This window comes from Magnolia sinica, chromosome 19 (assembly GCF_029962835.1).
Source record: "Magnolia sinica isolate HGM2019 chromosome 19, MsV1, whole genome shotgun sequence".
Lineage (NCBI taxonomy): Eukaryota > Viridiplantae > Streptophyta > Magnoliopsida > Magnoliales > Magnoliaceae > Magnolia > Magnolia sinica.
This window is the reverse complement of record NC_080591.1, coordinates 29,845,972-29,865,265: the sequence shown is the minus strand read 5'-3', so window position 1 is coordinate 29,865,265 and position 19,294 is coordinate 29,845,972. Positions and strand designations below refer to the sequence as shown.

Genomic DNA, 19,294 nt, shown 5'->3' with positions numbered 1-19,294 from the left:
AAACGTATCATCAAACAGGTATAGGAATTTATAGTCATTACACTTTTCGTGATATTATTATGAAAATTTCAAATCCAAACCGCGACATCAATATATTTTGATAATAATTTGACATTAAAGTAATATAAAAATGCTATCATTACAATTTTACTATTGATAAATCAAACAAATCGACAGTGAAATGTGAATGCAGTCACTAGATAGTAACGTAATTTATAATCATTGCACACTTCGTGTACATTAATGTGGTAATGGGTGTTAAACAAACAATGTTACTTTGTATTTTGGCCAATCTAAAGTTGTGAACCAAGAAGAAGATTGTGCAATCCAGGATTTTCAAGTTCCCTAAAATTAACAAATTCTATTTAATACATAGATCGATTTTAGGACCTAATTAACATTCGGGTCAGGTTACGCTCACCATCGAGTAGGCTGTTCAGGTTTCCGGTCAGGTTTTGTTCACCTTCAGGTAGGGCTGTTTGGGTTTCCGGTCAGGTTCTGTTCATCTTCGGGTCGGGCTGTTCAGGTCTGGCCAGGTCAGGGTTGCATTATTGAAGACTATGGCCGGAGCCTATAAGGTAGGTTTAGATACCCATTGAGTCTCTGTGTTTAGGTTTCTAGTCGAGTTTAGGTCAAAGGGGAGCATATACATGTTCAGGCCCACCGGATGGATGGATTAGATTGCACACACCTGTGCCAATTTGGCACGTGTTATGTTTAAATGGGTTCTCTTACATGCATACTGCTTAGGAAACCTCACAGGTCTGGGAAGCCATTGAGAGCCCTACCTATGGGGTATTGAATACATGAATAGGATCCTATTTAGCAGATTGTATGGTTTGCTGATGCACATGATTTTCCTTACGTGGGTCCAGTTGGTGATCTGGACTGTTGATCTGGTTGGCCCCACAAAAATCCCCTGCCCTTCATCTGGCCTATTATCTGTCGAGTGTGCACAGTGGCAAAAGTTGGAACAAGGCAATCTTGGATGATTTTGGAGCAGTCTCCATCCACATTGGGGCCCATTAGATCAACAGTCCGGATCATTAAACATGTGCCCAACAAGTAAGAATCACACACATCAATCAAATCCGACAATCCATGTCAAAGGAAACAGCAAAAAGAAAAAGAAAAAAAAAAAAGAAGAAGAAAAGCACAGCATTCTCACCAAATTCAAGTTTTTCGGAACGACCCAAGTATTCTAACAGCTAGAACTTCTCATTGATTGATTCGCTGAAAACAAAGTGAGTGATATCATATTCATAAAGGTGAAGAAGATGCATGAAAAGAGAACAAAAGGATTTTACACTGCAGGGAAGAGCATCCCCATGATGGCTTATCTGCATATCATGTCAGATGGTCTAAAGATGTTCACCTAGACGTCAGGGGTCCCACCTGCATTAGGGAGGTCAGGTGTGCGGCCACATGAAAATGGTGGCATCGAAAGGGGACTCAGAATAGTGACGGGCCTCCGGTAAGCTGAAGGTGTGGGTGGGACCCTCGGTGAGAGCTGGACAAACTCCAAGGCTTGCACTCTCACTTCCAGAGGATAGTCCTTGACGCATCCAATTCTGGGGCCAGCTCCTGTGGACCATTTTGAGGACAGCTGATGGCCTAACTGGTATGAGCTTGTCGCTTTCTTGGAATTGATCCTCTCCAGTACTGCTTTCTGAGGCACTTCTGCTCTTGGGCTTTGAAGACCGCCGGATAGAGTCCTTTGGTAGTAGGTCTCGGTTTTAGAAGGAGCTTCGGTTCGTTCCGAAGTAGCCTCTATCGCCATTCCACTGACAGTTTTGTTTTGGGGTGGTTCGGGATCCAATGGGACTGAGTTTGTCTTTTCCTCTTGAGATCCTTTGCCATCTTCATAGTAGTCTTCATTAGATGACGAGCTTATCTGCATCGACTCGAAAGAATTGCAGGACCGGCATGAGAACCAAAGGCTGTTAATTAAGCTCTAAAACTTGTTGACTTGACTGAAATTCAGCTTAGTTAACTCAATTCCGAGCCGAGTCACTATGAAACTTGCTAGTGAGCTTGAATAGGTTGAGACTTGGCTAGACTCATTGAGTCAGCTCACGGACTTAGTCGACTCCATGTGACTCAGCACGGTTCGAACCAAGTCACTAGTTGGGTCATTGTTTTTCAACATAATAAAAAAGTGAAAGTGCAAAGCATGAGATTTGACTCTACCAATAGGTCATGCACTTATTCTTTGATAGTCCCAGCCTATTTAAATAGGTCTTATTACTTAAATATTCTTAGAGTTGATTCAAGTCTTCGAGTCAACCCGACCCAGCTGGACAATGAGTCGAGTTTTTGGCTTCCTGAACCATGGCTGGAGTACTAGTTGTGGATTATCATACTTTGGGAAACAACCGAGTAGCAGGTCACATGCTAATTGAGGATCGGAAGCATGCTAGAAAACATAGATTATATACCTTAACTTCATTGAGGTTGACTCCGCTTTCTTCGAGGGCGGCTAAGAAGCTTTTGAGATTCTCCTCAGTCGGACGGTAATGTCCACTGTATGCCCAGATACACTGCAACAGAGAGAGGAGTTTTGAGGATCGGATAACGGAATCGAAAAGTTTCTTCCTCCCAACTTCCAGACTGTGTACCCCAGGATGAGAGAAGAATAAAAAACACTTTATGGACATTAAGTAGTTTGAGTGCATCCTGCAACATGCAGATGGTAGTATGCAGTAACTGCTCCCATCCATGGTTCTGAATATTGGTATCAGGGGCATATCGGCCCAGCAAAAAAATGATACGATACGGGCGTCGTGTATCGATATTGGTCCGTATTGGACCAAATCAGTTGAAAAAAAAAAATTAAGCCAAAAAATTAAAATATCAAGAAAAAAAAGATAGAAGAGAATAGTAGAATATTCAAGAATCTATTTTTTTCTCTTTCTTTCTTTTTGTGTGTGTGTGTGTGTGTGTGTGTGTGTGTGTGTGTATTTTGGACATGCATATGATGGTGTATCGGACCATTCTTTGATGAGAATGTTTTTTGTCAGTTTGACTTGTTGAAGGTCAACTAAACTTAATTGAACACAAATCAAGCATGATTTGGAGAATTAGGGCCCATTACATTGAAATACAACAAACAGAAGCCGAAAATATCAAAAAGAAAGTGAAGGTTTATCTGTCTTTCCAATTTTTCACATCATGGTCCACTTCACTTCGATTTGTCAAGTCCCATTCAAATAATTTGTTTTGATCCCAAAATAGGTATAGATTTAGCCTAAAATGAGTCTTTAAGCTTCCTCCATAGTTTAAATGGAAAAAAGAAGAAGAAGAAGAAGAAGAAGAAGAAGAAGAAGAAGAGGAGGAGACGGGCGAAATTTTGAAGAAAAAAAAAATCAAAATCAAAATTGGGCGTATTGGCCTGCATCGGCCCTATCTGATGCCGATACAGGTTGGTTTTTTCGTATCAGGGTCGATACAGCCCCGCATCATGTATTATCTTGTGCCGATATGGATATGATACGGCTACATCGGCTGATACAATATCAATATTCAGATATATGCTCCCATCAAAATCCACCCTAAAATGAGAACAGAATGACAACGAGTTGGATTGTTATCAATTTGTTCAAGGTAATGGACGGAAGGTGTGTGCTCCCATTGCAGTTTTATGAACATCCAAACTGACCCAGTTTGCCTTTCTGATCTGAAGAATTAGATACTGCGAGTTCATTGAGAATTTTGCTGCAATGGTCAATAAAAATCATTTGGTTCCTTTTGTGAAATCTGCAATCTTAAACTGCTGCCATCGATTGTTGAAATTTTAAGGTTTGATCAAACACATCCTGATGTGTTACAATGAGATATGTCAGGACTCTAATGTTAGGATTTGAGCCTATTTCAATGACAAAAAACCATTTATTTATAGGGCTCTCACATGAATATTTCAACCCTTTGATGTACAAAGTTATGGTGACCCTTCATGTTCAAAGCAAAAGAGCCAAATTATCAAATGGTCTCAATAATCCAATTGAGAGCTTTTATTTATTTATTTTAAACCATACAATATGAAACGCCTCATATGAAAGGTTTGGATTATTGGAAGGCAATTGCAATTCAAAGTCCCAACTATCATATTGCATTACTTTGGGAGTTATTCGAGCAAACCTCTGTATTTTTTTATCCAAATAATTCAAAGCCAAATGTTAGAAAATTTTGCATGAAGAGCAAAAATGTGTCATGCATGGCATTCATGTACACATGAATGCCTGTGCACTGCCTATGTTGTTATTCGGTGCATCTATGGGCACTACAAGGCTCATCTAAACATAATGGGAAATTTTGCAAACGCTATTATAGGAACAAAATATCCTTGTATGCTGGAAATGATCTCAGATTCCAGTGTAATCATGACCTTAATACCATCAAGAAGGGGAAGCACCGAGTATATTTATTTATTTTTTGGCGATGAAACAGAAATTAAAGTTTTTCTTTGGCATGTCAGATCCAAATATATAGTACCTTAAGCACCCCATTTTCTGCAATGAATCTTCCAGCTGCTAAAGTAGCACCGCCGGCAAGGAAGCTGGAATGATGAAACGTCCCTTTCTTTTTCTGGATGCAGCACAATGATATTAGATTGTCTTCCTGGGACATTCAATCAGCACAGTAATCTATGGCACACACATATGACATGGACACTGTCTTTCACACATGATATTGGAGCATGGGACATTGATACAGATACATAACCTATTTTGAAGTAGGAGAATGATAATATACAGGTCCCTGCATATGGAAAATGTCTCTGGTGATTGGGACAGTTGTTTTGGTGGGCTGCCATGTGTTAGAAATTCAAAGGTAGTTGGAGTAGGATAGCAGTGTATGTCTTTAATAGGTGATATTGGAGTATCGGACATTGATACAGATACATCACCTATTTTTATGTCGAAGAACGATAATTTATGGGTCCCTGCATATGGAAAATGTTTCTGGTGGTTGAGACAATTGTTTTGGTGAGCCACCGCATGGTAAAAATTCAAGGGTATTGGAGTGTGATAGCTATCCGTTGCCAGTGCACATTCAACCAGCCAAAATCACAAACTAAATGGTCAGAGTAGTTGAATTACTGAGGTTTTCAACCTTTAGCCCATCCACAAGGTGACCCACCAGATCCACTGTCCTGATCATCAAAATCATGTGCCATGTGTATCTTGAAGAAAACACAGTAACTTTTATGCAGCAACCTGCAAATTAGCATTCCCCGAGGAAGTATCCGGGTATCATAGGTCCATAGCCAAATTTCAGGGAGGAAGGCCAACTTGCACATGAGCTATCATGAGGACATGTGGCAGATGTTAAAAAGATCTAGAACCCCCATCTAGCAGACCCCACCATAACATGGGCCATGGCTCAAAAATAGGATAATCAGATGATTCCATCCATTTGATCAGCACAGAGGCCGAAAATAAGAAATGGTCATTTTTCTCCTCAACCTGAGGGGTTACGAGTCATCTAAATAGCCCAATTTTGGGTAATGTCCTCCAGATGAGTTGTCTTGATCTTGCAAGGATCCTGTTTCCCTATGGGAACTTGTGTCTGCAATTAACACTCAATGTCAGCAGCAAATATTATGTAACTAAATGTTTGCATGCTCAATAGGACATTACCTTGCCAGCGTACAGTTTTTTAGAGGTGCTCATGACAAAAATCCATTTGCCGTCTCTAGATCCTTCAGTCGTATCGACTAACTCACCCGTCTGCTTGTGCACAATTTTTCCCTCTATTGGTATGTACTCGTAGTGCTCTCTCTCTTGCTGAAGACAGTAAAGTGCAAAGGCAAACATGTTTAAGATCACAAGCTTGAAACCAGTGTTCGAAATATCGGTATCGCACAATGTATCGCACCCTTGGGATACAGATACGTATCGGTTATCGCACGGGATATATCGTTTGTATCGCATAGTTTATCGCACTTTTTGGGAAACATGGGGAAACATTAGCAAAATGGTTGAATTTTTTTATGAAACTTTGGGGATTATTTAAAAAGACCTTAATGCACACTTTTAAATCATAAAATATCAAAAAAGAAGTGCACATAATAAATTTCCTTTCTATAAGGTACTAAGTTATGTGTTATCTGATTAAACTAAGGTAAATATATTTAAATATGATGCATACCATTTATAAATGTATAAAGATATGTATGAAAATGAGTCACATCCAAACATTAATTGGAATTCATTTTAACATGTCATTTTAGGGCATGGGCCGAAAAATAAGGCAGATCTAAATCTGAGGTGGACCACAACACAAAAAATAGTGTTCATTGAATGATTACCATTGAACTATTTTGGGCCTATAATTTTTTTGGATAAAGCTAATATTTATGTTTTCCCATCCAGGTTTGTCAAACCTCATGGATAGATTGGATGGCAAATAAACATTACGGTGGGCCCTAAAAAGCTTCAATGGTGGACACCATTGCCACCACATTTTCTTGTAGTATGGTACACTTGATCTTTCATCTATCTCCTTTTTAGGCTCATGCCTTAAAATTACTTATGAAAATGGATAGAGGGTGTGGATTGGCTGGTGTACCATACAAAGTATGGGCATGTGTCGTGCCAAGATGGGACGCGGATTTCCTACTAAATCCTTTCGCAGGAGTGGGGCACACTGTGATGTTTGTGAGAAATCTACTCCATCCATCAGTTTTGTGAGATTATTTTAAGACTTGAGGCAAAAATTGAGTAGGATCCAAGACTCAAGTGGGTCGCAATAAAGAAAAAGGTGGGTAGGGAAATTCCTACCGTTGAAACCTTCCTGGGTCGACAGTGATGTTTACATTCCATCCATACCGTTCATTACATCATCACTACTGGGATGAATTGAATACCCAAATATTAGACTGATTCAAAACCTGTGGCCCCACGAATATTTCAATTGTGAACCTTCAATCCTCACGTTTTCGGCCTACTTTACTGTTGGATCTGGCTCATTTTTGGCCCTTCGTCGTAAAATGTGTTCAAAAAACGGATGGACGGAGTGGATTTCTCACAAACATCATGGTGGACCCTACCTAAGTTTTCAGCGCATGAACTTCATGCGAAGCCTAACGTCCACGAAATCAGATTGCGTACTGAGTCACTCTGCGCTTTTATCGTACTGAGTAAACTCAGTTGGACCCACTGTGAATGTATGTGGCTTATCCACACCGTCCATCCACTTTTACTACTAATTTTAGGGGTTTATACCAAAATTGAAGTAAATCCAAAGCTCAAGTGGACCATTACACAAGAAACAATGTGCAATAATGATTTCCACCGTTGAAACCTTCCTAGGTCCAAAGTAATTTTTATTTGTCATCCAACCTGTTCATAAGATGACAAAGACATGGATGAAGAGAAACCACAAACATCAGCTTGATCCAAAACTTCTTTGGCCTCCAAAAAATTTTCAAGGGTAGAGGTTCAATCAAAATGTTTCCTGTGGTGTGGTCCACTTGAGATTTTAATTTGCTTCATTTTTGGGATCAAGCCATAAAATTATCTTTTAACATGGATTAGTGGAGTGGATAAAATAAAAAAATAACAGTGGACCCCACACAGTTTACTCAGTACGCTAGGGGTACTGAGTTACTCAATACGCAATCCGCTTCCGTAGTCCGCGTTGTACAAACAGTTCAAAGGAGATCAGAGTTACATGGCCCCACCAATAATGTATTTATTATATCCACACCGTTCATCCATTTGGAGAGATCATTTGAGATCACGAACCCAAAAATGAGTGACATCCAAACCTCAATTGGACCACACCACAAATAGCAATGAGGACAATGATTCTCACCATTATAACATTCGTAGGGTCCACCATAACGTTTGTTTTCCATCCAATCTGTTCATGAGGTCACAAAGACCTTGATGAATAGGAAAAACAAATATCATACGATCCAAAACTTTTGCGACCCCAAAGGGGTTTCAATGGTGGACGTTCAATATCCCGCAGCTTTTTTCCAGTGTGGTCCACTTGATATTTGGATCTGTCTTATTTTTCGGATAAAGCCTTACGAGGAGCTCGCCAAATGGACGAACGGTTTGGATATAATATATACCTCATGATGGGACCCACATAACTTGGTGACGTCAACACGTCGGTGACGTGCGATGCACCAGCCCGTCCGCTTCTTCTGCATAAGGGCTCGGGGCCCTTTTTTTTCGAAGCAGAGAGGGTTCCGGCGTCTGGAACCCTAAAATCTCTCCCAAATGCCGATTATTTCAACGATTTCGGCGGATTTTGCGACCAAATTTCTCCAAATCAAAGGCTTCGATTCAAATGGCCCATCAAACACAGCTTCCGATCAGGCGATCTTCTTTACAGGTACCGAAATTTACCGTTGAAAGTTTTTCTTTTTTCTTTTCTCTTTTTTTTTTTCATTTTTTTCGGATAATGATGCTCTCCCAGGTGCGATATCGACGATAATATCGGCCGATATCTGAAGTTTTGGATTTTCGGTATCTTCCGGGGGTTATCGGAGGAGTTTCGTCTCGCTAGGGCCCGATACCGATAATATCGGCCGATATATCGGCCGATAGTATCGATATTTCGAACACTGCTTGAAACTAGAGATTTCTTTTTGTTTTGTTTTTTTCTTTTTCTTTTTATTGGTGAGTCTTTGTTGGAATTTGAACCCTAAATCTCTCAGGTAAAAGTGGTGGCTTAATTATGGTCAAGAATAGAACTGCAACTCTAAAAATACTAGAGCCGCTTGTCTTTTTTTTCTTTTTTTTCTTTTTTGTTTTTGTTTTTGCTTTTGTTTTCTTTTTCATTTTTGTTTTTGTTTTCGTTTTCGTTTTTCCTTTATGAAATATGATGGCTATTCTAATGATTTGACCATCACAATGTGGCATAAATGTGCAGGATCCAAGCCGTTCATCAGATTGTACCACCAAGTATGTCATCAAGCAAAAATCAGGCAGATCAAGTCACCAAGTGGGGCCCAAGTGAAGGATTGATCACTGGACCACATTCGACATACAGGACCCACCTATGACCAGACCAACCCAATTTCCACAATGACCCACCTAATGAACAGCTCAGATCTTGCACCCATCTGTCCAATGACAATGCGGGAGAGTAGGAAGTCCTACTCTTGTCCCTATGGCAGAAATCATTTCCTTTGACCAGTAGAGAATCTATCAAAAACATTGAGGTCAGTTGATGTTTCATTCTGATGAAGTCTGCGAGGGAAGACCTATCTCTATCTCATCACTGGTTATTGGGTGAATCAAAATTCAACAGGTTAAACATAAACGGATGAAAAGATGCTGTTATAGCCCATCAAATTCCAGAGTCCAAGATGGGATTAAAGCTTCAGCGATTTAGAGCATTACATTTCAATTTATGTGGCAAATGACTGCCTGGAGAAAGGAAAGGGGAAGAAACAAAGGAATAAAAGAAATGGCGGGGGGGGGCTCTGGTCACACCCAATTGTCAGCCTCTAAAAAGAATTGAACACAAGTCATCCTAATCATGTTTGAGCAACGTTCGTGAAATTAAATCAGACAGTAAATTGCAAGGTAACTGGATAAAATATGTAAATTGGGTTGTAAAAATTGTCTTTGCTAAACGTGTTACGTAAAATACTTAAAAATATGAAAAGATATGGGCAAATCAACTACATTTGATGCTTCGCTTAAAATTTAATCAATTAATACATTACATGGAATGTCCACATAGGAACAAACAAAATAGACCATCCAAGCCATCAGAACAGTTTTTTTTTTTTTTTAATGGCCACGAGAACAGTAAGAAATTAATTTTGAAACATTCAACAAGGATGGAACACTATTTTTGAGCCAATCAACTGATTTAAGAACAATTGGTGTAAAAAAATATATTCAAGATGACCATTCAAAAAATAAAAATAAAATCCACATTTTGTATCAGATCACTAACATTTTGATTATGAATGTTTGGGATTTTGACAAGGCTGTGCTTGAGCGTCTAAATAGATACCCAAAAAAAAGAAGGTGTAAAGACTTACAGGACCAAGATATTTGATGCACTGTTGTCGAAGCTTTGGTCTTGGGCATACCTTGAGATCCACATCTTTGCCATCTCCAATGTCCAGCCTATAGAAAGAGAATAAAACAATTTCTTTTGAGTTTGAAGGGTTATGCATAAACATATCATTGTTATGTTGCATACATTACACAACTTGTGGAAAATGAGATGACACATATCAAACTCTCATACATAACAAACTCTCGGAATATGCTTTCCTTGTCGGTTAATTGGCATAATACTGTTTAGTAACCACAGGGTTTATCATGTCACAGAAGGCATGCACTTTCCTATGAATCAGTTTCTAGCAACCATCTCATATGTATTGATTTTCTTAGAAAAACTAAAATTAGGAAGGTCAAACACATTAGCCAATTATCATGTCTGCATTATTCCATTTCTATAGAAGGCATCTTCATACATAAATCAATAACTTGAGAATAGCAATGGAGAGAGAGAGAGAGAGAGAGAGAGAGAGAGAGAGAGTAATGGCCCAATTTTTTTTATAATATAATAATAATTAATAAAAAAATTACAAGCACACATATAATTAACACACACACACTCACACACACAACACACCACACCACACATGCAGACACCCATATGTGCGCCGCATGTGCATGCTCACTTATAGGGGGGCTGGTCTTAGGGTTTTCAAAAACTTTTGTTTAGAAAAAAAAAAGAGGAAAAAGAGAGGAGAAGGAACATGGAGAGAGAGAGAGAGGACTTTTGCCTTCTTATGCAAATACACCTCTCAAGTCTTTTCTTATTTATTTATTTTTCTTTATTTTCTTTCTTTATTTATTCTCTTTTATTGTCATGCATATATATAATATTTAAAATTTGATTTCTGTCCAACATCTTGTTCTTTTCCCTCTCTTTTTTTTTTCCAAGTTTTATTCATGAAAATTCTGGAATTTACAGATTTATTTTCTGAAATTCCAGGTTTATTCCGGAAAATTTCAGATTTTTCCGGAATTATTGAAGAAATTCTGAAATTCCAGATTTATACTAGAAACCCCTGAAATTTCAGAAAATTTCAGATTTTTCCAGAATTATTGAAGAAATTCTGAAATTCCGGATATATACTAGAAACCCCTGAAATTTCAGACTTTATTAAAAGTACCTCTGAAATTCCAGATTTAATGTTTAAATTTCAGAAATTCCAGGGCTTATTGTACAATTCCTAAAATTTTAGGTATATTGGAAGTACTACTAAAATATCAGATTTAATGCCAACTTTTTTTGAAATTCCAGAGTTTATTGTGGATTATTCCAGAAAATGCCAGATTTAACTCATTGTAATATATGTTTGGAAAAACATTTGTGACAATTAGAATATTTGTAAATTATTGTTGGATGGATTTGTGGACATCACATGTACTAAAGTGTTTAGTTATTCTGATCAAGGTAAGACTGATTATGTGATATTTTTTGGAAGTATTGATTTCAGAAAAATTATATATTGTTAAATCATGGAATTTATTGAATTGTATTTAGAACGCCAAAAAATAGGTAGGGAGATTGAGTCCCTTGGGTTGAAAATCCCTAAACCGTAAATAGGTGGCGCCCCCAGGTATGGGATTTGGGTCGAGAGAATTCGGGTGCCGGATTTTTTTATTTATATATTATTATTATTATTATTATTATTATTATTTTTTTGGGGGGGGGGGGGGTAGAGAGAGCTCAATCGTTGGCTCTAACTTCAATTTCTCATATCATGTCAGAAAAGGGCATTTTGGAAGGAGTGTAGTGGGATGTTCTATAATAAATCAGAGTTGGAAGAGGTTATATTCCAAGTCCCAGGAGCAAAGTACTGAGTTGGCATATGAGCTCAAAACCTTTTTATCATATGTATTTGTAATATTGGCTTTTTTGGCCTTTTTACTTAGGCTTAAGCTAATCCTTCATGCCTTCAAGTGACATCTCGTTTCATTATGATTAGGACTCTAGTAAACAATAGACAAGATTTGAAATAGGAATCCTTCCTACCGTGGCTCCCCGAAAGACAGAAATCCATCCCCTTGCTCGTAGAGGCCATGGATGGATAGAGGAACAAGTATGGTAGGCACCCAGAGTTTACCAAATTCAGTGACCGTTTCCTTTTTACCAGATCTTTCATCATCATCATCATCTAAGCCTTATCACAATTAATCGGGGTTGCCAACATGAATCTTGTTCCATCATTCCACTTTGTCAGGGGCCATACCTTCAGTTAGACCATAGGTCATCAAGTCTTTCCTTACCATCTCCATCCACATCCTTTTGGGCCTTTCCCTTGGCCTTTTAGAGCCTCCAACTTGAATAAACTCACTCCTTGCCCTTGACCATAGATCTTTGTCGCCCTTAAAAAACAATCTCATATTGCTTCCAAAGAATGATTATAGCATAAGTTACAAGAAACAATAGACTAAGATTTATCTTTTACCTAAAGCAATGATCTAGGGATCGATATCTACTTCCAAGAGGGCTTTTGTGGAGAAAACACCAAAGTTTTGTGGAAACATTTCTTGAAGAAATACTCGAAATAAAGAAATTTTGTCATTGAAATTTCTTTCTTATTTCAAATGCTACTTATAATGAGCGTCACATGATAGAGGATTCCTAAATCCTTAACGCTAATTAACATTAGGTAACATTATAATTATGAACCTAATCATAAACTTTATAAATAAATAAACAAAACTGACACAAAGTATCCACAGCTATGAAACTAGCTATGAAACTACTGACAGTAAGGAAACTATCTCAAAAACAATTTGCGGAACTACCATTACCATCTGTAGGCACTTGAATTACCTTAGGCCATCCATAGGAAAAACTATAAAATACACATTTGAATCTTTGTGGAATTCCATGGTCGGATTAATCATATGGACACTAATACAGGACAGTCTGGTTCTGTCAAAGTAGGCGACTTCACCTCCATTTTTGAATGCTAATTTACAGGGCTTGGCAAACCAGAGTGATAATGACTCACCAGTAAAAGAATGGCTGACCAGCATCACACTTGCACCATTCCTCGTAGTAGAAATGCAAGTTATGTCCATACCGATGACGGGGATCGATCTACAGAAATTAAAAAGAGAAAAACCTCCAAAATATCACAACTTGCAGAAACAGAATCCAAAATAATAAAGGCTCAAGTTTTATACCATACAATTCAACTCAAAGGAGTCTGTTAACAATAAAAACTTTTACAGTCAATAGTGGGTCAGGCTGAACCGCTTGGCTTCCATTATCGCTCACCAATCAGGCCTAATTTTAGGCCCGGGTTCAAAATATGGCTTGATATGACAAACATTTCGTTGGAGATGTATTGGCTTCAGCCAGGATTGGAATGAATCACCTGGCGGAAGCAACTAAAGCAGATTGAGATGGAAAAAGTCAAGGCGAGTTGTACCGGTTTTGGTCTTCAAGCGAGTTGGTGACTCATAATGATGCGGACATCAGGCCATTCAAAGTATATCAACGCAGGAGACGTGCGTTACCCGTGTCAATGTGGTTAGATGACGGGTACGGGTCAGGTCTCTAGAAGTTGAAGACCTTACACATGTGTTCGTGACATGTGTAAGTTGCTTAAAAGTGATATTTAGACTATTGTATCGCGAGGATGGTGTGATCGGACGGTTGGATCGTCACGGCCCACCATCGTTACACCACCTTCATGACGCTATCATCGGGGCCCATCGAGCATCTTAAATTTGCATTTAGTTTATGAACATTTGATTTATTTAAGTTTTGAGATAGTTTGCGCACAATTTTTGTGCGAATTTCTTTTTTTTTAACAAAATTTTTTTTAGTAAGGGTATTTTGGTAATTTCATGTAATTACGAATTTATAAGAGTTGCCCTAAACAAGCATGTTATGTTATGTTTATGAAAGAAAAAAAGAGTTTTTTGCTTTTGATGATTTCATCTTCGACTCTCAGTGATTGGAAGAGGGCGTGAGGCCCAGAGAAGTGATATCTCATCCTCTACTTCTTTCTCCTTCTTTCTTTTCTCAAGGTACTCTTTTCTTTAACCCTATTCTCTTCATTTTCTCCAAAAATCTTTAGATTTAGAAGCCAATCTTGTTTCTTTTTATCTAAATCATTAGATCTTAAAAGATTTCCATTCCCGCATTAACCTAATTTGACATTCTTCAAAGCCCATTACCCAAAGCCTAAATTTGAAGAACCACCAATTCTTTTTTCTGAATTTTTCAAATTTTCCAATCCAGAAAATTCCTATTTTCTGGATTAGAAAATCCACTTCAATAGTTAGACAGACCTATTGCAAGACGAAAGTTCTATCTTTCGCCGGATCCAACTAAATTCGAATTTTAAGATTCAATAATTCGTGTTTATGATGGATGGCCATAATCAATGCTATATTAACCTCATTTCTTTCTTGTGTTTATGATGTGTAAGGCTATTATTTTATTTGTTTTTAAAGATTGCATAAATCTGTCCCTTTCAAATACCATGCTCATTTAAGGTTGGATCAGGCCATCGTATATCACATAAACCACTATTCAAAAACTATGCCCTAATTTGACAACTTTTGCTAATGAAACCAGGAATGGACCTGGGACCAGCCTGTTTATGAATCTGATGCTCGAGACAGGGCTGAGTTAATGAAGAGGCTGGACCCATGCATAAGTTTCAGGCCTGATAAGATAAATGGGATGTACTTTAGCTGACTCTGGCCTGCCTTGACCCAGCCCATCCCCACCCTTGAAAAACTCCTTTGGTACTTACAGCTTCAATCCAATGCTGGAAAGCTAACTCCTTCGCCTTCTCATCTTTCGATAAGCCCTTTCCAACCTATTAAGAAATGAACGAATTACTATGCAATCAGGTCACTTCTAAAGAAACCAAATCCATGAATTACTACGCAATCAGATTAGTTCTAAAGAAACCAAATTCACCGGCAGTAAAAAAAAATTAAAAATTAAAATAATTAATTAATTAATTAAAAAATTAAAATTAAAAATGAATGAATTACTTTGCAATCAGATCAATTCTAAAGAAACCGAATTCTCAGATAGTAATGAAATAGAAATGGAAAATGCAAATTCCATATAAAATCAAAATTCTATGGTTGAAAAGAACATGCCTTGGATGCATTCAAGCTAACTCGATTCCATCGGGAATGTGGAGATTCCGGCTTCAGATAATCAAAGAACGAGATTGTGCTCTGATTCAATCGAACAAAATCGATGGCTTGCCACCTTCAAAAATTCAAAAAATAAATAAATAACCATGATTGATATGACGGCCGTGATAACAGTAACAGTAACGGACTCGGATCCTCGACCCAAGGGTTTCCACAGTATACTCGATTTTCGATTGTGACGATCAGGACCCATGATTTGGAAATCCAGAACATTGGTCTGTAGCATCCTACTTCAGCTGGGCCATGCCCCCAAAAATCTCCTCCATAAGACAATCCTAACCATTGTTTCTACGGACTACCAATAGCTGGTTGGGAAGTGAAATACGCCAACGGTTTGCATTCGAATGAAAAGATTATGAACGGCTAGGATCGTCCGATCCGGGAGATTCTTTTTTGGGAAATTGCCCATCAATACACAGCAAATCAACGGACTGGATTACCGAACCAGTTGTCCCACCTGCCAGAATTGAAAACCCGAGTATTCAATCTAAAGCCGAAGATCATATAAAGTGATTGCTACTTCCAGCTCGATGCCGAAGGGACATTTTCGTCATTATTAAAAATGATGCCGCCGTAAAGTCATCGTGACGGCGAACATAAATAAACGTTATAACGGCCGTTAACGATCGGTAACGGTACCTGAGAACTCGGTAACAACAGCATAAAGCAGCAGCAGTGATTTCGCAAAAGAAAAGGGCAGAAAGGAAAAACAGATACCAGAGCTCCTCGGCGACGACAGCGGAGTCCGCTAACCTGCGCCGGGTGCGATAGCTCCTGTAAACCTTCTGTACCGTTACCGCTGCCGCTGCCGGCGAATCGCAGCGATCGCATTTGGGAGAGACGTCAAGATTCGAGGTGCACTGGTACGGCGCGTTGGACGGGAGATCGAAGATCGACGGAGACGCTGTCTCCACCTCCATTGCAGACAGAGAGAGAGTGAAAGAGAGAGAAAGGACTAGGGTTTTAAAGAGATTTTCTGGAGAGATGGATGGTGTTTTTGTAAATAAAATCCAGAGAGAGAGAGAGAGGGGGGGGGGATGGAGGGAGAGAAGTTATGATGTGGTGGTTTTATGAGGTGGTGGGAGAAGAAGAGAGCAGAGGACAGGAGTGGGTGACTCGGTGGGGCCCACCGAGTCAAGTCAGCGGACACTCGCTGCGTGGAAATACGGGGCTGGTGTGCTGTGAAAAGGACGCTCGACTCTTCTTTAATCACCGGACGTGCCACTCCTGTTGGGACGCGGTTTGGTTAGTGACGCTGCGGCTAGTGGTCGGTACTCTGTAGGCCCACCATGATATATGTGTTTTATCCATGCTGTCCATTCATTTTTAAAGATTATTTTAGCTTTTGGTACGAAAAATTAGGCATATATCAGAGTCATGTGGACCACACAACTAGAAAACAGTAGTGATTGAATTTCCACCATTAAAGTCCTCCTAGGGCCAACTGTAATTTTTTTTTTGACATCCAACCTGTTGATTAGGTCGTACAAACCTGGATGAAGGGGAAAAAAGAAACATCAGCTTGATCCAAAACTTATGGCCCGCAAGAAGTTTTTAATGGTAGTCGATCAATCAAAACTGTGTGGTCTAGGTGAGATTTGGATCTACCTCATTGTTGGGCTCATGTCATAAAATGACATTGAAAAATGGACGGATGGCATGGATGAAACACATGCATCATGGTGGGGCCCACATAGCACCGACCACTAGCCATTGGCTTGTAGCAGGGTCACTAGCTAATCCGTTTCCATTTGATACACCGCTAGAGTAGGACATCCATACACGTGCTATCAGCGGTTGTGGATGTGGAACAGAAGTATCTTGAAGTAAACGGCACAAATTGTGGGTCCCCACTTTAAATAGATAATGAGGTCAAAATATAATTTATTGGATGATCCTCTTCTCTGATTAATGAACATTTATGTGTTGAATTTGGAGCGTTGAAAAATTCAGTGTCGTCTTTGGTTGATGGCGAATCTGAAGTGGGTTCATGAGTGTTTGATCTCAGTACATGAGTATGAACCATCACTTTCTGCGGAGTATCAGAAAGTTTCTTTTGTTCGGTGTTTCGTCGCTCTGGATCCATACTGCAACTTGGAAATGGACGTAGGGTCCTCATCATACAAATGGTCCTGTGCGAGGGATAGAATCATCTAGTCCATGATTTTTCGCATCCTGGACCATTTTTGTAGGGCCTATCAGATGTATGGTCCGGATTTACTGTCTCTATAGCCGTATTTATTAAGGTGAGTCACCATAAACAAAGATCCTTCCATCACGAAGAATCCTGCTAAGTTGATCGACGGTTTGGATTCTCTAACCGTAACCCACATAGATAACTAGCCATGATACAAATAAGGTTGGTTCGTTGCGATAGACCGAAGACATAAACCGTCTCTTCCAGGGTTCTCTGCGAAACAGCGCGGACGAGCACGGATACAATTAAGATTTCTGCAGGAGATGTTTCTTACTGCCAAAAATGCCCCGAAGGGGACAAGAAGTCCATGTCACCTTTTAGGGGTATTATCGACATTTTAAAGTTAATTTGCCGTGGCCAGGCATGGCATGCAGGGGAGCAGATTAGGTGTTCTCCGGGTAACATCTTAGTGGGTGTTACCCTTTCCATGTGGGGCCCACTTTAATGAATATTTTCCATATCCACACCGTCCATCCATTTTTCCAGATCACGTTACAGATTTACTCCAAAAATTAAGCAGATTCAATCTCCAATGGACCACATTATTGAAAAAAACTTGTTTTAGGACACAATTTTTGGATCATGCTGATGTTTGTATTTTTTTTTTTTTTTCGGTTTTCTCTTCTTACAGGTCTGTTTGACCTTATAAACGGGTTGGATGGAAAATAAACATCACGTATATCCTTACGGTGGGCCATGGGAATTTTTTAACGGTGGACATTCAATTACCATTGTTTTGTGAGTTATGGTCCACCTGAGATTTGGATCTGATTAATGTTTCGGAGCATGTCCTGAAATGAGCTGAAAAAAAAGATATAACATATCATCAAGGTGGACCCATGGTAAGGGGGGTGTTTGGCGCATGGTATCGGGTAGGGTCAGGTGGGTTGGGATTATAAAAACGTAATTATTACCTGTGACAGGATTGCTCGTTGTTGCCTTCGGATAAGCTTAATCACATACTATGTTTATAATATAGTGGTACATTGAATAGATATATCCGCCGCCATTTGAAACTATTGAGAATAACACATATGTGTTATATTCAAACCGTTCATCTGTTTTTTAATCTCATTTTATAGCTTGAGCCTCAAAATGAGGTAGATCCAAAACTTATGTGGCTCTAAAGAAGTTTTCAACGGTAGGAATTCAATCCCTGCTGCTTTCTATGGTGGGGTCCACTTGAGCTTTAGATCTACCTGATTTTTTGGCACATGCTCTAAAATGATCTCAAAAAATGGGTGGACAGCGTGGATATAGCCCACACATCTAATTCTAAGTTTTTCAATTCTTCCCAAACATTAAGTTAGCACTGACCAAATAATTATTACCCCATTTGCAGGGTATTTACCAATGCACTGGAAAATCAAACTAAGCCTTGAAGGTAACGCCCGCTAAGGTGTTACCTAATCCGCTCCGACGTGCAGTGCAAAGGGCAAAATCAACGTTCCACACGTGTTAATCGCATGTGGCTTTTTCTTCAGTGTGCAGATGGAATTTTTATTTTTCATTGGTGCTAGACCGGGGCGGCTCCATCATTTCATGCTAGAAATATTTATTTTTCGTTTATGATGGCGCACCGTGTAACGTTTTGTCTTTCATTTCCAGTAAGGAGTTTCATTTTTCATGGTCAATTGCACGCCTACTACACATGTAGCGCTTTGTTTTTGTTTTTTTTTGTTTTAGCATTGGACATGTTATCTCAGATGTGGTCGTTAACTTCCCTGATGTGTTGATGTGGCAAAGTTCTACTGCTTTATTACGCTGCATGTGTTATATTTGCACTCTTTATCTATTTTGCTACATCATTTTAAAGCATGATTCAAAAAAATGAGGCATATTTAAAACTTGAGTGGACCTAGAGCTGTACTGCAGTTGAACCGAGTCAAGATTGGCACAG

The 19,294-nt window shown here is 39.1% G+C and overlaps 1 protein-coding gene across 2 annotated transcripts; it reads right to left on the bottom strand.

The window, feature by feature from the left end:
* Window positions 1–1,197: 1,197 nt before the first annotated feature.
* Window positions 1,198–16,261, bottom strand: LOC131234294 (IQ domain-containing protein IQM3-like). 2 transcript variants are annotated; one of them, XM_058231060.1, is made up of 9 exons: window positions 15,915–16,259; window positions 15,138–15,252; window positions 14,780–14,845; window positions 13,019–13,107; window positions 10,016–10,103; window positions 5,640–5,786; window positions 4,492–4,584; window positions 2,439–2,540; window positions 1,198–1,894 (listed from the first exon to the last, which is right to left on the bottom strand). In XM_058231060.1, the coding sequence occupies exons 1-9, from the start codon at window positions 16,115–16,117 to the stop codon at window positions 1,376–1,378; spliced, it is 1,422 nt and encodes a 473-aa protein (XP_058087043.1). In that variant the 5' UTR covers window positions 16,118–16,259; the 3' UTR covers window positions 1,198–1,375. The 2 variants fall into 2 exon arrangements, with proteins under 2 accessions (XP_058087043.1, XP_058087044.1); XM_058231061.1 differs by lacking the exon at window positions 4,492–4,584 and having other exon boundaries at window positions 15,915–16,261.
* Between the last annotated feature and the right edge of the window lie 3,033 nt (window positions 16,262–19,294).

Coding starts and splice junctions, on each gene's coding strand:
- LOC131234294 (XM_058231060.1), bottom strand. CDS start 16,117: ATGGAGGTGGAGACAGCGTCTCCGTCGATCTTCGATCTCCCGTCCAAC. Junction 15,253..15,914: donor GTCGTCGCCGAGGAGCTCTG/GTATCTGTTTTT, acceptor GAATTTTTGAAG/GTGGCAAGCCATCGATTTTG. Junction 2,541..4,491: donor CAGAAAATGGGGTGCTTAAG/GTACTATATATT, acceptor TCTCTGTTGCAG/TGTATCTGGGCATACAGTGG.